At 38.2% G+C, this 19,878-nt stretch overlaps 1 protein-coding gene across 1 annotated transcript in view; it reads right to left on the bottom strand.

Moving 5' to 3' along the window:
- Window positions 1-8,917: 8,917 nt before the first annotated feature.
- LOC126100767 (cell division control protein 45 homolog) overlaps window positions 8,918-19,878 on the bottom strand; it is a 145,424-nt gene continuing 134,463 nt past the window's right edge. Inside the window, exon 14 of the mRNA XM_049911387.1 lies at window positions 8,918-9,627. Coding sequence (XP_049767344.1) covers window positions 9,563-9,627 — 65 coding nt within the window. The 3' untranslated portion in view covers window positions 8,918-9,562. The remainder of the gene's footprint in view (window positions 9,628-19,878) is intronic.

Raw genomic sequence — 19,878 nt, 5'->3', positions numbered from 1 at the left:
TTAGGGCCATCATCATTGCTTATGAACTGTATTTCATTATTTACCATAAATCTAACATGAAAATATAATTATTCACTGTAATGCTGTAGTTACGTAATTTAATTCTGTAAACAGTTGTTTACCATGTGTTCATTTGCAAGCACCACAAATTATGATGCACAATTGAATGTTAATATCTCCATTGTTTTTTCACCACTGTTCCTCTTTTCAGTTCTTGTATTCCACACGAACTGAGTCTTCCTCTTAGCCACTCATCTAGTAAAACTGTTATCAGTCTGTCCATATCTATTGCCTGTGTCCATACAGAGCAAGTAATACAGTTTTGTCTTGTATGCTATAAGTACTGTAGTCCTCTCCTTAGGCCCATCTGCTAAAAATGTCTAGTTTGTAACAGACTTAAATTTATGCTAAATACTATACTTTAAAATGTCTGACAGTTACTGCTTATGGAATCTGACCCAAGCTGCCAGAGTTAGTGCTCATGTGTGTGTGAGGTGTATTTGCTTGTGTGCGTGAATGGTATGTGTTTCTCTTTTGCTGATGAAGACTCTGGCTGAAAGCTCTGTGTAAGTGTCTTAATTGTCCCTGTCTGCAACTTAACCTATCTTCTTTACAGTAAGTAGCGATCTACCTACCCTACAACTGATAAATTATAATGAAGCAAAAAATGTGGCCCATACTTTGAACTCTGGATCTGCAACTTTAAGGAATCAGTGGAAATACAACTGTCTGAGGACCTTATAAATTGGGAAAGTGGTCTCCAGTTGGTTACTACACTGAACTATGTCACTGCAAAATTTCATGTTCCTTATAGCTAACGACGCTCTGCCACGAGAGAAGATAAGAAAATATTGCACAATAATTATGTTACCAAACAGTTTCATAAGTAACGAAAAAACACAAATGAAATTACATCTTTTACCTACTTTTCTATGTAGTCACCAACTTTCTCAACACCTTTCTCCCATTGTGGTACCAGTTTCAATAAGACCTGTTCATAAAAGTCTGTTTGGCTGGAGTGCAGCAATCCACAGACTGCTGATTTCACTTCCACATCTGTTGCAAAGCATTGGACAGCCAGGAATTTCTTCATGCAGCCAAACAGATGAAAGTGTCATAGTGCACAGTCCGGAATGTAAGGTGAATGCTGGAGCACCTCCCACCCAAATCTGGCGATTTTCTCATGAACAGGAACAGCAACATGGAGGCGAGCATTGTCAGGAAGAATTTGACACTATCAGCATTAATGTTGTGGCGATTGTCAAAAAGGGCATGATGCAACTTAACCAAAGTTGCAACGTAGGCTGCAGTATTCACAGTGGTCCTTTGTTCAGCAAAATTCACCAATTACACGTCATGCATATCCCAGAAGCTGTAACAAGCACTTTCCTAGCAGATTGAGTCACTTTGAATTTTTTTCCACTCCATACAGGCCTGCTTGGTTTTAGGCGTATAGTGGTATGCCCACAACTCATCACCACTGATGATTCCTTTCATAATGCCGTGCCCTTACGCAGTGTAACATGTTAAGTGATCCAAGTTTGTCAGCATTTGCTGGCCCTGTAAGTTACTAACCAAGTAGAAACAGGCTTGAGTCTCACACTCAATAAGCAACGTAGTATTCTGTAGCTGATGAGACTGGAAGCGCAGAACATCGGACCAATCCTACTTTAAGCTATTAGGCACCCAGAGAACATTAACTCACCGAAATTTCAATACAATGTCGTACACCACACCATAGGATATGTTTGCAAATGCACATGCGGAGCATTCAAAATTGCTGCCTCAATGGTCCACTCATTCTGCAGGGTTGCAGCTATTACTGGCCTACTGATGGAGTGTGGCGAATCACTAAGGTTCACTTGGCCCACATAGAAGATAGCACACCATTTGGAGACATTTCTGTGGTCTACACTGTCGTCCCCTTATACACCAGGCATGCCCTTGTGAATTTCACTCAGTTTATGCCCTTTGGCCCAAGAATATTGAACTACACTCTGCTGCTCTTCACAAGTTGACAACAGTAACATGTGCACTATGTCTGTTTCATCGTTCACACTTCTCTCACTAGAGCTGCACACGAAAACAAAATACCCTCTGTAGTGCAAACTTCAAGCTATTCAACATTCCAGCTGCAATACCAGGGGAGAAAAAAAAACCTATTGTGCATTATTTTCTGATCCTCCCTCCTATTTTATTGAATGAAGATAATCAATCTGACATTCATAAGATGAGCTTCAACCACAGGGGATACTCGGAGCAACACACAAACTTAACAGCATAATTGCATGTGTGCACTCAAGTTACGCTTGCATCATGGCATTTGGGAGTCTAACACACCTGTACTGGCATGGTTTTAGAAACAGATGCTCAGTGTACTTTCATCAGGATATACAAATACCTGAAGATGGGCAACAGACTCTGTGCTTAAATATCATGGCATAAATTTATTTACATAAGGGAAATCACTACAAATTTCATGGAACAATCGAAGTGGTGAGAAAGTTTTAAATCTTTTTTTTTTCTTTAAAAAAAAAATAACACGTAATACTTTGGACACAAGTATCATGCATTAATGAATATTGCTGTATACTGACATGAAAAAGTAAAACATACATAGTATACCTATCAGTTTCTCAATTAATTCCTATTTTACATGATGAATAGTGGAATAACATGATCACCGCATTCAGAAGCACATTTATTTATTCTAGAAAGTCCTCTTGCCCTTTGATACACCATAACACAATTCAAAATCTTTTGCAATATTTTGTGTGGGATTATCAACACCATCAGTTTTGCCATCATAAAATTGTCAAAACAATGTCATAGACATGAGACAAATAGTTTGAGTCTCTGCTTTAAACACTTTCATAGAAATATTTAACAAAGGGATAACACTGAAGAACATTAAGGCCGGTTAATTCAGTGTTTCGAGAGGTTCTCTCTCTCTCTCTCTCTCTCTCTCTCTCTCTCTCTCTCTCTCTCTCTCTCTTTTTTTTTTTTTTTTTTTTTTTACTTGACAGTGCATGCTTGTTGTTCAATACAAGTCATGTTCTAAATGCTAGAGGAGCATCCCTCTGTGATCCTTTCTTCAATTACTATAAGTCACTAGTCAAATGAAGAGAGATCTGAAAATAGTTTGAGTAACACACTCAATAAGCTTATAATGTTATCTAGCTGAAGAGGCTGGAAAAACAGAACATCAAATCAGTCTTACAGCAGGAACTGTGGACTAGAATTAAGTTTTTCAGGACAGCCATGAGTTGCATTCAGTAGATTGTAGGGACCGGTTTCACTTTAGAATATTACAAGAGCACGATGAGAATCTCTGGAATTTGCACTGTGCAATATACAGGGTGTATACGAGGACGAGGAAAAAAAATTCCCGGATTTTTCCCCGTTAAAGGTGCACTTCCTCCCGAGTGAAAATACCCTTTTTCCGTGTGAAGTGAGAGTATACTTTTCCTCGGAACTGTAAAACTTATCAGTCTTTTGAATGGTTATGGTTTTATACACAGGCATGGAATTTCCCGGCACTTTAGAAAATGAAACTCAGGGAACAAAACACGTTTTGGGAAGATGTCTGACATGCAGTTTTGGGAAGATGTCTGACATGTAGCAACATTACACTGCATATTTTCTTATTACGAAAGTATAAATTCGAATTCCACCAAACATCGCATGTTACTTGCCAAAACATTGAAATCATTGTTCCAATTATGGAACAATCAGTATGCCGGGAAAGCTTTAAACATCATTGAAATCATGATTGCGATGCGCTTCTGTAAGCCTGTCATAGCTCACATCACGTGATCTCGTCAGCCGACGACAGCAGATATTCAGAACATAGGACACGTGAGGCAGTCAGCCCAGAGCTTTATGTTCCTTGCCAATAGCAACATCACTGTTAAGCAACGCAAACACACAAATAGGAAAAGTTAATGATTTAAATTAATATACGTAGTGCTGCTACAAGAAAAAAAAAGCTTTCACATATAATGTTGCCCCTTTTTGCGCATGTTACACTTTAAGCTACATCACACAAATGTGCCAGTAAAATTTTTAAGAACGACATAAATGTCAGGTCTTCTGGGCTCGAAATTATTCTAAATCATCGTACTCAAAGAGCTGATTTTTAAGTGAGAGTCAAAAGCTCTGCGAGTTAAGAAATTCATCGTACATTCTCACACATAGTTCATCTTGCGTAAAAGGAAATTTACTTTGAAAGTAACGCTTTTCAAACCACCATTCGCAATATATTACCGCGACCTGTTAGAAATAGGTTCATTTCAGCAGTTGCCAGAAAGTGCCAGATAAAAAGCGTCTTACATAATGTCACAAAAGAAACAAGATATTAGAGGATACTCCAAGAGCACGGTAATTTCATGAACCATACTAAAATGCATAATTCGGCTTGAAGTGCACATTCATATGTCCAGATTCGGACGTAAGTTTTCTTGAAGTACCAGTACTGTATTAACTCATGTTTGGTTCTTTATAATGGCATAATGCCATACATTCTATAAAATGAAAACATGCACCTGAAATGCAGCGAACAATTGAAACTAGCCAATAGTGTGGAATTAAACACTCCGTTTCAAATAAATTGGCTGGTCAATGAAAAAGATTAATAAAAGCCAAAGGTCTTTAGTAAATCGACAAAAATAAGTTCATTGTTCTGCAATGCGATAATGCTTGAGTGTCAGAAAGGAGAAATAAAATAAAATCTGAAACTAATAGCATATTTTAGCCTTCTGTAATTATGTGAATGTATTTTAATTCACTTGATAGCTCTTGATCACAAAAATCCGTTTTGTTTTCATTTGACGTGAGAGCAATAAACGAAAAGGAAACAGCAAAATCACTAAACGTAAACACGGGTCACATGAGACTACCCACCTCCCTATTACAACTTGAGACTGCTCTGTAGATCTGCCATGGATCTACGATATTTCCGAACCGGGGCAATACTAGAGAGTGGTGCCCCTCCTCCCTCGAGCGTTTGAGGTAGGATGCCAAAAATTTAAAAAATCAACTTTTCAAAAATATGTCCATTTTGCAGTGCACATCTTTCTGAAGAGCTGGTACATAAAACATATCTGTTTGAGGAAATGTAATATATATTATTTGGTCTTAAATGTGCCAAAGTGTAGTGCCACACCTCTACACACAGCATTCTTCTATCGCATGTCACTGTATTTCATTCTGTGGAACTCAACCAAGTAACATTTTGTAATGGTTTTGTGTGACATAAAATTAAATATAGGATACGTAAAACCAGCGAAGACAATAGACAAGCAAGACAGTACACATTTCTTCAATCTAAGTCCTTGCATTGCTTTTCTTACTAACCTTAGTACAGATTTACATGATGTGCTTTCCTTTTGGGCAAGAATCTATTAGCTCATCAAAGTTCGTCAAACGTTTTGCTACATGAAAAAACCAAATGTCGTTGACTAATACTGAAAAAGGTATTAATACTAATATTACCCAAGACAGGGGTGCTTTCTCGATCTGATTACGTGTGTTTTGTCACTGTCTGCTAGATAACAGGTCTGCCTAATATTGCAGGAATTGTAACACACACCGAATAAACAACACTGTTTTGGCACAAATGGTCATTTTTATAACACAACAGAATATAATCACAAAGTACCAATATCAAATGCCTATTACACCTACTACAAGCAAGTTTCACGTTACGAAATAGTTTCACATTTCATTTATACGCTCTAGCTTCTGAAGCATGAGAGCGAAAAGTAGTAGTACAAAATTTTTCTATAAATTTGGAATCATCATATTCTTCCATAATTTGTGTGATGTACCCGTTTCTTCTCCTTCCTCATTCTAACAAACAATCTTGTCATCACTAATTCTGTAACTATTCCTGCCAGGGTTAAAACTTATTCTCTGGTTAACTTGACCAAACCTACCACAATCGCCGTTTTAGTTATCCCACGTTTATTCTCCAGTTCGCGTTATTACGTGTTCGTACAACGCATTTTCCGTGCTACTCCTGGAACAGAACGTCAGCGGCTGCCCACCCCAGAAATTGCCGACCGGGGCAGATATCCCAGTTTGCTCCCAGCCCCTATATCCAGGCCTGTTGCGCATGCGTGAATCTGACAGCTTAGGAAGCCCAGTAAAATTTTTTCCGGGTAGTATCTGGCTGTTTGCTGCTATTGCTTATACAGTTAACTGCCACACTTCTGTAGCCAGAAGCAGGAGAAGGTACTACTCATACGCAACTCAACTGGGCATGTGCTTGCTCACAACTGCTCAAACGAATGTTCTGTAAGCAGTTGTGACATCACGCTCATCGGAGGCAATTTGCTGTTATGAAGGATTACATAGGCTTCCTAAAGCCGTTGACACATTTTGTTGTTGGCAGATGCTTGTGTGAGCACTGTGTTTTGTTGCTGTATATGGCACATTTCCCCGGCAACTTAGTCCCCCCCCCCCCCCCCCCTCCCCCCATGTTTTATTGCTGAAGTAGTGAGATACAGTAATATCCTTTATTAGAGTATTGGTCCTTACCAGTCAATGCTACAAAAATTTAACTGAAAACTAAAACAATGAAGAATTCCCGGAATTCTAAAAAAATCCCGAGTTTTTCCCGGTTTTCTCCCAGATGAATAAATTCCGAGTTTTTCCCGGATCTTACGGTTGTCCCAGGTCTTATACACCCTGTATATAAAGACCATATTAAAGATTTATGAAAATTTTCTAATAATATCTGTAAGGCATCTTAAGGGAGTTAACTTGGCTAATAAAGTGTGAGAATGAGTGCATTCTGGGAGTAATACTAGAAGTAGTAGGGCAAGCAATTCTGTGCACAGAAACAGGACAAATCCTTGGACTGAAGAGACAGCAGGCAGCACTTGGAAACCAAGAAATAGATGCTATGTTTTGCATGCCTGTCAACAACCCAATGTCTCTATTATTTAGTGAGTTATTATTTTTACCCCCAAACTATTTACATTTTGCCAGAACTTTCCATACCAGTTTGTTGAATAAATATATATATATATATATACATAAAGCTAGAGGTCCCACTTGATTAAATCAAAACAGTGAAAACTTCCAAGCTCAGAAAGTAGTTAGTAAAGAATACTTTTTCACCAAAACTATTTTCTGTAATCATGGAAGAGGTCTTCAAATCACTAAACTGGGATGAAGAAGGAATAAATGTTCAATTTGTGTTGTTTTGTTTGCATGAAACCCAGAACTTCAACAGAGGGTGGAAGAACTGAACACGGTAAGTATGACAGTACGCTTGAAGATTAAACACTGGTTGAAGGCGTCTTGTCACAGACTGAGCGGCCCCTCCCGCTGGAGGTTTGAGTCCTCCCTCGGACATGGGTGTGTGTGTGTGTGTGTAGTTCTTAGCATAAGTTAGTTTAAGTAGTGTGTAAGTCTAGGGACCGATGACCTAAGCAGTTTGGTCCCATAGGAATTCACACACATTAAACATTGTAAGACCAAAATATCGTACAATCACAAAGCCTATTGGTGGCTCTGTAGCAATGATGGGAGATAGATTAACAACAAAGAAACAAGCAGAAAAAAATGTAAAACACGGTAAGTATGACAGTACGCTTAAAGATTAATCACTGTAAGACCAAAATATTGTACAATCAGAAAGCCTGTGGGTGGCCCTGCAGCAATGATGGGAGATGGATTAACATCAAAGAAACAAGCAGAAAAAAATGATGCAGTAAGCTGTAGACGATGATAAGGTCCGGCTCAGCTTTCATATCATGCTGTAAGTTCACGAGTACCAAAGATTTTGCTTTTATTTGGTGGACACGTGATGCATTGTGGACCAAGCTTCAGACAGGCCTTGACAATACGCCAAGTGATACATGTGCCAGCCAATAATATGAGTCTACAATTGGTCACTGTAATAGTGCTACCACAGCACCCTGCAATTTGGCATTCTGCTGTCAGTGATTGACTGTGTTGCATGATGGTGTAGCACAATGTGGCATTTACACAGTCAGAGAGAGAGAGTATAAATCCTTCCAAGTTCCACTACTAGTATGATTCCTTCGGTGTCATGCATTCTATTGCCACAGTCTCCGCATCAGTCATTGGTCAAATGTATGACTAACTGTCAGCAAGCCCTGATAGTTCTAGGCTTCAGGAGGTGCCATTGGCTAACACTCAAACCTGTCTCTGAGGGTCCTGGGTTTGACATGGGACCCACACACATCCCACCAGTATTCTACCACTGCCTAACTTGGCCTCATGACACCAAGCATAGCACTAGTGACATCTGCCCCTTCCCCTAGCCATGACCGGCACCTGCGTCACTACTGTTGAAGTACTGTGTGGAAGGCATCAACTAATAATGAATATTCATCTTTCAGTGCCCATTCTTGACTCTGCATGCCCCACAGTATTGAAGGATCTATACCACAGCCTCCCACACATAGAAGTCTGCAGCCAGCACCAGTCTACAGTAACAAATTTCCTCACACCATTCAAGTAATGTAATAATTAAAATGAAGGTTAACTTAAATACTATAGTGCTCTCCTATGCATTGTCCCCCCTCTCAGCCGAGAACCAGTTTGGCAGCTGTATACAGCAAGGGCAATAGTTTGTCTTGGATTCTATGCACAACTTTTTGTAACATTAGGAAAACTTTGTGTCACGGAAAAGGCATGTTAAGAGACTGGAAAAAATCTTAGGACAGGGCAATAATCAAACCCTGACCCTTTGCATATGCAGTCTGATACTTTCAATTCACAAAGCACACAGCAGAATAACCATTAGGAAAGATACTTCATATGTGTCATGGACGGTCCACACAAAAAAGTAAAAACGTGTCCGTAGCAATAACTGGCAGAGTTTCATTCAAAAGGATGGAACAAATGGTTAAAATATGAGTACAACATTTTTAATTTCCCACAAAATATAATTTTTCTTGTTAAAATATTGTATTTGAATACATTTTGTCGAACATTTCAAATATTTTTTGACTCTTTATGTCTACGTGACAATTGTGCTAAAACACTTCAGTCAATTTATGACTCCTTTGTTCATAATATATTTCATTGTCTATTTTTTGTAAAACATGAGAAGTATATGAAAATTTATACAAAATGTCAATATCACATAGAAGAATTGACTGCTCATAAAATAATTTTACTATCAGGTAATGTCACTACCAAGATCCCATAACAGCTAAGCATTAAATACACAGGAAGTTGTAAATCTAATTGTACACTCCAAATCACACACACACACACACACACACACACACACACACACACAATATTAACTGTTAAACCATTCACATATACCTTAAAAGGCACTATTCATATTAACAGGCAAACCATTCACACATACCTTAAAGGGCACTATTCATTATACTATAATTGATATTTAAAGCTTGTTTTTGAAAGAACACGTAACGGAGTACAAAGAGATTTTTCGTCATTTTTGCCAACCGTGCTAGCACTTGTGTAGAGGTATTAACATGTGAAAGACTCCTTCAGACAAGGCACAGCAATTGTCTGTTGTGTAAAGAGTAAAACAAAGATACATGAAGATTCAGCTGAGGAGAGTAGTCAGTGCATCAAAGAACTTTGCTCGATCATCTGTCTTCAACTGAACAACTGAAAAGAAATAAATGTCCATGATTAATTAGTATGTGAATCACAAAACAGAGTGGGACTATAAAACATAATTCTTTACTACAGGCTAGTTACTTTTTACTAAACTTATAATGTAACAGTAGGCAGTTTACATTTTGTTTTAACTGTTTTTGACCAAACCTTTTGTTTATTCTAGAGTTTGACACACGAGCCCAGCCCTGAACTATTGTCACTGAACTACTTATTTCCTTTAAAGTTTGAGGAACTCATTATGTCTCAAGCAACTCGTTACATTTTCATACACCTAACTTTTTGTCTTTCACTTTCTGATACTCCCCAAAATGCCCCTATCTCACAGTCAGTGAGCTGTACCGAGAGCTGTAAGTGGTGCATAAGGGGAAGAAAGCAGTCGTGGGAGGGGGACCGCGAGTGAGAGGGAGGCTATGTACCCCCGCTACTCACCATAAAAATATAAGAGCGTCAAATGGCACACACCTGTAACACGAGACTAAGGCTACTCATGGAAGTGATGCTGCTGTTGATAGCAATTGTCAATGTCATATGAATGTTATTGCTGCTTACATTTTACTCTCACTACCAATAAAGCAGCTGGCCTCTACACTGACAAAGAATTGTTCTGTCATACTGTCAACAGTTATTCACCTTCGAATTTATTATCGTGACTGTACTGAGAGGTCTGCTTAATTTCATATCACTAAACTGTTCCTTTACACTTCAAGTGAACTATTTAAGCAAATGTAACAGTCTAAATTTCTTAATACTGTTTCACTGCAGCACAAATTAGATCACTTGCATTTATACAAATTTTAAGTGTGTGTGTGTGTGTGTGTGTGTGTGTGTGTGTGTGTGTGTGTGTGTGTGTGTGTGTGAGAGAGAGAGAGAGAGAGAGAGAGAGGGGGGGGGGGGGGGGAAACATTCCATGTGGGAAAAATATATCTAAAAACAAAGATGATGAGACTTACCAAACAAAAGTGCTGGCAGGTCGATAGACACACAAACAAACACAAACATACATACAAAATTCAAGCTTTCGCAACAAACAGTTGCTTCATCAGGAAAGAGGGAAGGAGAGGGAAAGACGAAAGGATGTGGTTTTTAAGGGAGAGGGTAAGGAGTCATTCCAATCCCGGGAGCGGAAAGACTTACCTTAGGGGGAAAAAAGGACAGGTATATACTCACACACACACACACATATCCATCCTCTTTCCTGACGAGGCAACCGTTGGTTGCGAAAGCTAGAATTTTGTGTGTTTGTTTGTGTGTCTATCGACCTGCCAGCGCTTTTGTTTGGTAAGTCTCATCTTTCTTTTTATATATATATGTTGAAAAAAAAAAAAGACTGCTCATACATGGTAAGGCTAGCATCAGTTTTAAATACTTTGACTCTTTCCTTGCTGATTTAATGAGAGGGCACAGTTCTGCTCCTCATGTACCTACATGAAACTAAGTAAGTTTTTATGAAAACCATTTAATTATTCCAACATTCTGAAGACAAAAGGCAGGTGATATTAACTTTAACTTAATGATAACTATAATCTCACTATTTCATCCCAGGCTTAAATATTTAACACACTTGGCACAAATCCATTTTCATCACCAACATTTTCACTTATATATATAGTCTCCCCAGAAACTAGTGCAGAGAGTCTTTGTTCTTATTATCATTCCAAAAATGAGGAGCAGTGTGTTAGAAGTGCATATTCATTAATGTACATGTCACGGCCAAAGTCCAAAATCGGCCAAAGCGGAAACCGGTTCACCAAGAAGTTGCGAAATCGCCAATGTCACTTTAGATTGGACAGCCAATGTCTGATCTTTTCCGGATTTCGGGTTTTGGCCAGCCAGTTCACGAAGTGGCTGGGACTGATCAGCCAAACTCCGAAGAAAGAAGCAAAGCAGATTTGATTGAACAGTTTCAAACTGTATAAATCAGGAAATGTTGAACATGACTGTAAACTGACTGGCCAATGTCCAAGCTTTTCTCCAAGTTCGGGATCTGGCTGCTCAGTTTGCGAACTGTGGTAGACACATTGCCAGAATCAGAAGGTAAAAACAAGTGGACGAATATGTATAATTTCAAGATGTATGCAATCTATCTATTTTATCAATCTCACTTATAAAGAATATAAACTTTTTACAATCTATTTGCTTTTAAATCTTTTTTAATACAACCGCTATTCACTTATTACAACAAGTTAAGCTTTTATGACTTTGGAATTACACAAATTATCTTATTTCTGCATTTGCAGTGATTTATTGCACATTTAGTAGAGCAATTGCATCGATTGTATCCTTGGCTACTGGTCAATGACTGTAAAGATGATATGGTTAGTAATGATATTTCTTCTTTGGCCACGGATTCCAGTATGAGCAGTTTTTCATGCAGAAGAAAGAACTCATTTCTGCAATGTAGGTGCTTGAGAACACCATGTTCTGTTCCCAGCTCGTAGAAAGTGCCCTCGAAATTCATGACAACTGCAAGGACGCTGGGATATCCACAACCTCTGTCAACATCTGGTATAAAGATGTGCACATTGTCTCCAGCTTTTGTAGGTGGGAATTTTGCATCTGAATTTTTAAATCTCTTTCACCTTGTGCTTGCAAACTGTCATAAACTCCTGCCCTCTTCTTCCCAATTTCTTGTTTATTATAACATAATTCACAAATAATTTTCCCTCCATATCCTTCCCTTGCTTCATTTCTTCTTCCACAAATTGCATGTACATCTTTGCCAAGGATATACAACAACGAGCTGCACTTCACTCTTCTTCATAAACCAAATCACCTTGTTATTGTCTGGTACTTTGTCTTGACCCCCACTTTTGCTTCACAGCCAAACATTGCCTTGTATGGCAAATGCTGAATTCCATGATGAAAAAAACAGTTTTTCATGACTGGATGAATCAAAGACCCTCAGCCCAATGTGCTAAGTTATTTGCCTGCATCGATGTCATAATGATATTCTGTATATCCTGGTTGGCCCATTCGATGGAACTTTGGCTTTGGTTATGTCTGAGTTTTCCATGTACCAATTTCAGTTCAGGCCACATGTTATTTAGCTCATAACTTGATTCGAAAACTCTAAGATAATCAGACTGCTACACATTTGCAGCACCTATCATCGGAAAGACGTCAAGCAGATGATAAGTAACTTCTTCTGCTCTTTGGCTTTTCGGGGGTTGCAATAATATAAACTTGGTTACGTCATCTTGGTAACTGAGTACAACTTGTACTCCCAGCCAAGGCTATTTTGCATGTCTATCAGATCTACCTGGCATTCTGAATTAATTATTTAAAAATTAGAGGTGTGGAAACTAAACCTTCCTTGCAGTTCCTTTTCCATTTGTGTGTGACCTCCATGTCCTATTTTCAAGTGAGTATCATGCATTATTTCGAACAGTTTTTCTGTATGGACATAGTAGAAAACAGCGCTGTTGTCTCCTGTTACTGGTGCAAAAGTTTTTCTTTTCCATCAGCTTCAGCTATGTTATTTTCTCTTAGTCAATGATAGGCAACACTCTCTTTTCTCTTCTTTGCTTTGGCTTGTTAAATGTCCTCTATAAAAAAACAGTATCTACTGCTTGTGATTATTCCACTGTTATTTACTTTTTCTTGTGGCGGCGTATTCAAAGTGTTCCAGAAACCTGCTTTCCACATCAAATGTCATTTCCGTATTTGCATGTAACCCACCTCCATCGTGAATATCGTAGTCGTGTGAAGTAGCCACAGTTCATTTACGGAAGAATGATATAAACAATTGAAATCGAATGACATTACATGTGATCAACCTAGGCCCCACTACTGAATAATTAGGAGTGGTATGTTTAATTACTGATTTAGGGCACATCCACTAATTACATGAGCTCAAAATGGAGGAAATTAGTCTGGCAAAACCTCACCAATTCTCATTTCAAGGGGGAGGTCAATGATCCTCACATTAACATTTTAATTCAGAAAACCCCCATTATTTCAAAAGATAACATTTTCTTTTATAAAATTAATACATAGCATAGACCATATCTGAAAGGCATGCTGCACAAATGCCATATTTCATTTGGGAAGTTCCCTCCTGGAGCGGCCAAATTCACACATGTCAGCTGAGAGAGAGTCATGATAATCAGCAACTCTCAAATGTATGTTGTTGTGTTTACAATTAATTTGTACCTTAACTTTTATAATGCAGGTCTTAAAGAGAAAGATTAATCTTCTGTGAAAGGAAGTTAATCTCAAGTTCACTGACAAGAATTCTCTTAGAGGTCATATAAATTTAGAAATTGAGAAGGTACATAACAATAAGGCTCAGAAGATGCTACAACCAACACTGTCTTTCACATGAATAGTTAAGTTGAAAGGCTTTAGTCTATATCAATAAACAGTCAGTTTTTAGGGATCTGTTAATACAGTTAGACCTACTATTTTCAGGAACCTTTTTGTCTGTCTGTCCGGTGGTTATAAACATAAATACTAGGGCCTACAGGGTTGGTGTGTTTAAAGCAAGGTGTTTTCATGCCTTAAAAATGTTTGATAAAATTTCTCTATAAAACATGTTTTCTTAAAGTGTTTTTAATAAAGGTTTAAACGAAATAATGTTTGTTAGTAGAGCGTTTCATATAGATTACAGTAGAGGAAGCACTGACAGAACGAGCGAGGAATTAGGGAAGATGGTATCGCCACCTAACTTGTATTTAGTTAATTGAAGAATTCCCCCCCCTCAAAAAACTGCGATCATAGAGAGCCATTTGTCAGCAATCAGTGTATCACTATAATGAACCTTAAGATAATGCAGTTATCATTTTCTCATCCACTTTCACAGAAAAAATGTAATACATGAAAGACAAGTATGTTTAGTAAATATATTTCCTATTTCAAATCGCCAGAGAAGACCTCAAGGGAGGGGGGCAGTACATTACATTTCTCAAAACATCACAAATAGATGGGGAAAAAAGGGAGGGAGGGGGAGGGAGATGGAGAGGGAAATGGAGAGAGAACAGCTCACATACTTAACCGACATACCCTAAGCACATCTGAAATGCGCTAATACCACAAACAAAAATACCAGAAAATGCAACAGTAGTCACAATTAATCCAGTTTGTCACAAAGAACAACAAAGCACAGAGACAGGACCTTCTCCAAAAAGCAGCACATACCATGTGCACAGCACAGTTAACACTGAAAGTGACAGAAGTGCTGTCTACCATACAGGAGGCTCACACTGTTGCCTCATCACAGTATGCAGTGTGGTTTAGCCACGGATTTCCCAATGTATGTGCAATCACATCATGTTTTGGCCAGGAATCTCCAGCCAATTCATGAAAAGGCTGGCCGAAGCCAGATATCAATTCTTTCAAGTAATTGGACTTCGGCCAGTCCTCTCAGCCAAAGTGCGAAATGGCCAGCCAATTCGCAATCTGGCCAACCTTCAGGCTGTGACTACAACATATATAAAGACCTCTCACTATTACTGATTTTTTCAATGGTTCGGAAATATTGCAACCACCTTCTTGAATGTCTACTTTTCTCATTAATAATTTCCACTTCTTTGGCATTTTTCTCCATCTACTTCTTAATCACTGCTAATCACTCACGCAAGTCCTGCCTGCTAAAGATGTTCTTTTTACTTTTTTCCCTTCAAAACTGGACACATCAATCTGAACACTGGGTGACTAATTGTATTGTGGACTGACATACTGTCCAATGATAGACACATCTACTGGAATCATCTTTGAATGCTCCATATTTGTAAATGATTCAGCTTTCTTGTCAGCTCCAAAATATGGCAGGTAATCTTTGTGAATATCTTCCTTTCACCATCCACACATTTTGCTTTGATATATACAGATGTATAGTCATAACATCAACACCACCTGATACATTAGCCTCACACTTCAGGAACATGCATATACAATTCAATGTTTCCTGAATGGAGACAGACAAGCAATGTGGACACAGGAGCAGTCACCAGCTCCTTCCCTTCCACACAAAACAAGACCATGGTTATTGTAACTGCTGTTGCTACAGCTCATGCTACACCCCATCGACTATGCTTCCAACACTGTACCAATAACCCACAAGTGAAACCATTCTGTTTAAAATTACAATTCTATCATGTCTTCCAATAGGCAGCTCTTGCTGCATGTGCACAATAATCTGTTTTTACCTGTGCCTCTAATATTGTCTGCCAATATCTGGGCACTCTACTTCATGGCACAGTAGAAATAATAGTTCGATTTTTTACTGCCTGTGAAATGTGAGAGCAGTTCATAAAAATGTGGTTCTGACATCCCAATTATATTTTCAGCTCCACAACAATGTTTAATAACACACATATGTCCACTCACGCAGGGGTTTTGTTCAGCAAATTACATCCCTTGATTGTGCATTGCCTACTGCTGAGTAGAAACGGGGGAGAGAAAATAAGTTTTATAACTTAAAATCATTGTACTCACAATTACTGCTTTGTACCTAATTGAGGAGTGATTTTTATTTTTGACAATAGCATGAAAGTAGAAATCGTATTGAGACTCAATCAAAATATAGGGTCACCTCGAGAAAAAAATACTGATCCACAATCTACCATAGTTGAACACTACCATGTTTGCCCGCCAGGCTGTGCATTTTCCTGGGCACAATCACTCTCCATCAGAATAAATATGAATAATACCAAATGTTGAGACCCCTCTACTGTATATGAAATGGTATCCAAAAGTTCTCAAAAATATATTAATTAAAATTATTATGTCTTAACTTGATAATATACTACACCATCACCTGCAACGCAATCCTCTTGGGAGTGACAACAACAGTTCCAATACTTCTGCCATCACCTTTCAAACACACCCTGTAAGTCTATCCTTGTTTGAGTGTTTACTACCTTTGCGTTTCAAATTGAATCTCCTCCACAATTCAAGTGTTTGCTCCTTCAACTAGAGACCTCATTTTGGAGAAGAGGTAAATGTCACTCTCAAATAAGTCCTATAGTAAACATGATGGGTGGGGGAGAAATGCAGTCTCGTTTTTAGTCAAAAATTCATGAATAATGAAGGCTATATGCGACCATGCAGTGTCATGTCATAGTGGACCAATCATATATTAACAAGGGCCTAATGTTACTTGTGATTTGTCGAGCTCTTTTGGCAAAAGTGAAGGATGACTCACCCATTGTCACAACTGTTGTTTAGTTTTGGGGTCACAGTTGGAAATCTAACTTTCATCACCAGTGACAGTCTTTGAAAGAAAGATTGGATCATTTTAAACAAGTTGTTTCAGTTCCCTGCAAGTTTCCATACCACGTTACCTCTGATTGCCTTGAAGTAGTTGTACCGCAAACTTCGTTGCAGTCTTTCTGATGTTCAATCTTTTGACAGGGCATGTTCACATGGCTTATAACTTATTTTCAAAGTGTTGCAGAGGTCTTTGACAGCTTGCATATGATCTTGCAGAATCAGATCCCTCACTTTCTGAACATTTTTTTATGTGATGCTATGCTATATGTTTATGTTTGCATGAAGTTTTTAGTAGTAAAAAATGTATGTTTTTCTATTAAGCATTGAAACCTACTTCTGTACATGTTGAGGGTACTGCCTACATGGATTTTGAGTTTTTTAAAGACTTGTGATGTTAATTATTAGCATAAGTAGTTCTGAATAGTCACTTAATACAAGTCACATATGTGTGCTTACTATACCAACACACAAAGAGTGGAACATTTGCAGCACCGAGTGTACAGCTCCTCAGAAGTTTAACAGTTAGCACTGACTAGCAGCTTCTACTTCATAAATGATTTCATAATGTTTTTCATCTTTTATATGGTTGAAAACTAAAGGGTACATGCTTGATACACTGGTGAACATTAGTAACATTAATGTTTTTTCCTTGCATATTTTAGCCACCAGCCACACAAAATGTATCATTATTGATTTCAACCTGCTAGTATGCTGTTATCAGATGATCCTTCTCAAAGGAAAAACTAGTAAAAATTAGTTGTATACCACCAGCATGTTAAACTATGCCTGCCTGAAGAAATGATTTGACAGGTGTATGTGTAACTTACCTACACACCCAGTGGCGGATACATATTGGGGGTGCACCCCCCCCCCCCCCCCCCCTTACATAGCCACCCGAACTGCCCCCGCCAGTCAGCCCGCATGCTATTCGTTCATTTCTTTCGTCACTCAACTCGAGTGAATTAACTTATCGAGTAGTTGTACTTTCCTATGTAGCATGCGCACCTGCGGCATCGTATTTTATACGTTTCTATCTGGCATGTAGATAGCTGACACACACCAACGAGAAAAGTCACGGCCATTCTAGTGACCTCGATACGTTACTCTGTCTGGCATTTGTTCAAGAAAAGTCGTGAATATTCTGCTGTTTTCTTGTAATTTGCTCATATTGTTGAAGAGGCAAGGGCAGTTATGGAAGAGTTAGGTGTGGAGACGAGTGTTCCTCGTCTTACAGGTGGACAAAGACAGGGGGAAAGCTGTGATCATAATAATGATGCTACGACATATTAGAAAAGAACTGTTTTTATTCCAACACTGGACCATGTTAAGACTGACATGAGAGAAAGTTTTGCTGAAGAAAATATTTATCATTTAAAATTCAACATACTTTTGCCCTCACAACTACTGAAACATGATGGTAATGATCTGGCACATAAATTGAATCAGTTCTTAACTGAACTGCTGTTCTTTGAAGAACAATCACTTGTATGATTAAAAAGAGACTAATGGGAGAGATTCTTCAATATAAGGAAGCAAGCATAAACACCATAATGATCGTGATTATGTTATGAAAGAGTTGTCTGTCTGTCCTAGATCTGACTATACTGCTTTGCACATACTGTACAAAATATTTTCTTGTCTACCTGCTTCTACTGCTATTGTAGAAAGAAGTTTTTCAACATTGCAGTGTACAAAAACATGGCTGAGGTCGACAATGGAGGAGGATCGACTTAATGGCTTAGCTCTGCTGAGCATTCTCCCTGACACTGATTGTCCTATTGACAATATAATTAACCAATTTGCCAGGAAGAACAGGCGCATACAATTCATCATTTAAGGAGGAGAACCACAATTGTAACTTTTTTATATAATCAGGGCATTGTCTTGTAGATATGTAGAATCAGTTTAAATAAAACTTTCTTAAACTTTGCATGTGACTTGATTATTTTTTATTACAGTAAAAGTAAAGGTAGCTCAAGATGTTTCAAGCGCCCCCTCCTTGAGGTTTTTCTGTATCCCCCACTGCGTACACCAGTAGTTACTTAAATTTTTACTGGCTTTCACACTGAGACAGATCTCCAATCATTACTTTCTAAGAAGTCTAAACTCTTAATGATGCCATTTATGTGAATCCAGGTTGAAATGTAAAATTAAGAACAAAATCATTTACATGATGGAAACTGTGTTCCCCAAGGTAGTGTGCCTCACATGGGTAAATTAATGTTACTGTAGGAGAATATTCATGTTTTCTGGTTTATCATACAATTTTTCTTTGAAAGTTCCCAGATATAAATATTAAAAGATGGATAAAATGACAGACTATTTACCATTAAATATAAATTTTCAAGTCATTAGAGGTACCTTTTGAAAACAAAAAAAATTGTCTAAGGAAGGGAAAAAGAAAGGGAATGTGTTCAGTGGTGGAGGTACTAGTAGTAGTAGTAGTAGTAGTAGTTGTTGTTGTTGTTGTTGTTATCACCGTCTTCTGTCCAAGACAGATTTGACGCAGGTCTCCAAGTTGCTTTATCCCGCACAAGCCTCTTCATCTCCGCAAACCTACTACAACCTACATCGCTTTGAAAATGCTTACTGTACTCACCCCTCTTTGACACTCTTTACAATTTCTATCCCCCACATTTCCCTCTAATATCAAGTTGACAATTCCATGATGCCTCAGAATGTATCCTATCAACCAACACCGTTTTTTACGAAGTTATGCCATAAATTTCTTTCTACTCAGTTTGCTTTGGTATCTCCTAATTAGTTACGTGATCTACACATCTAATATCTATTGTCCTTCTGTAGCACCCCATTTCAAGAGCTTCTATTCTCTTCTTGCCAGAACTGGTTAGTGTCCATATTTCACCTTCATAATAATCTTCCCACCACTTAAATTTATTTCTGTGTTAATGAATTCCTCTTTTTAAGAAATTTTTTCATTGCTAGAGCCAGTCCACGTTTTCTATCCTCTCTACTTCAGCCTTCCTCAGTTATTTTGCTGCCGAAATAGCAAAACTCATCTGTTAT

The sequence above is a fragment of the Schistocerca cancellata genome, chromosome 9 (assembly GCF_023864275.1).
Source record: "Schistocerca cancellata isolate TAMUIC-IGC-003103 chromosome 9, iqSchCanc2.1, whole genome shotgun sequence".
In the NCBI taxonomy this organism is placed as follows: Eukaryota; Metazoa; Arthropoda; class Insecta; order Orthoptera; family Acrididae; genus Schistocerca; species Schistocerca cancellata.
This window is presented reverse-complemented; position numbering and strand designations above follow the sequence as displayed.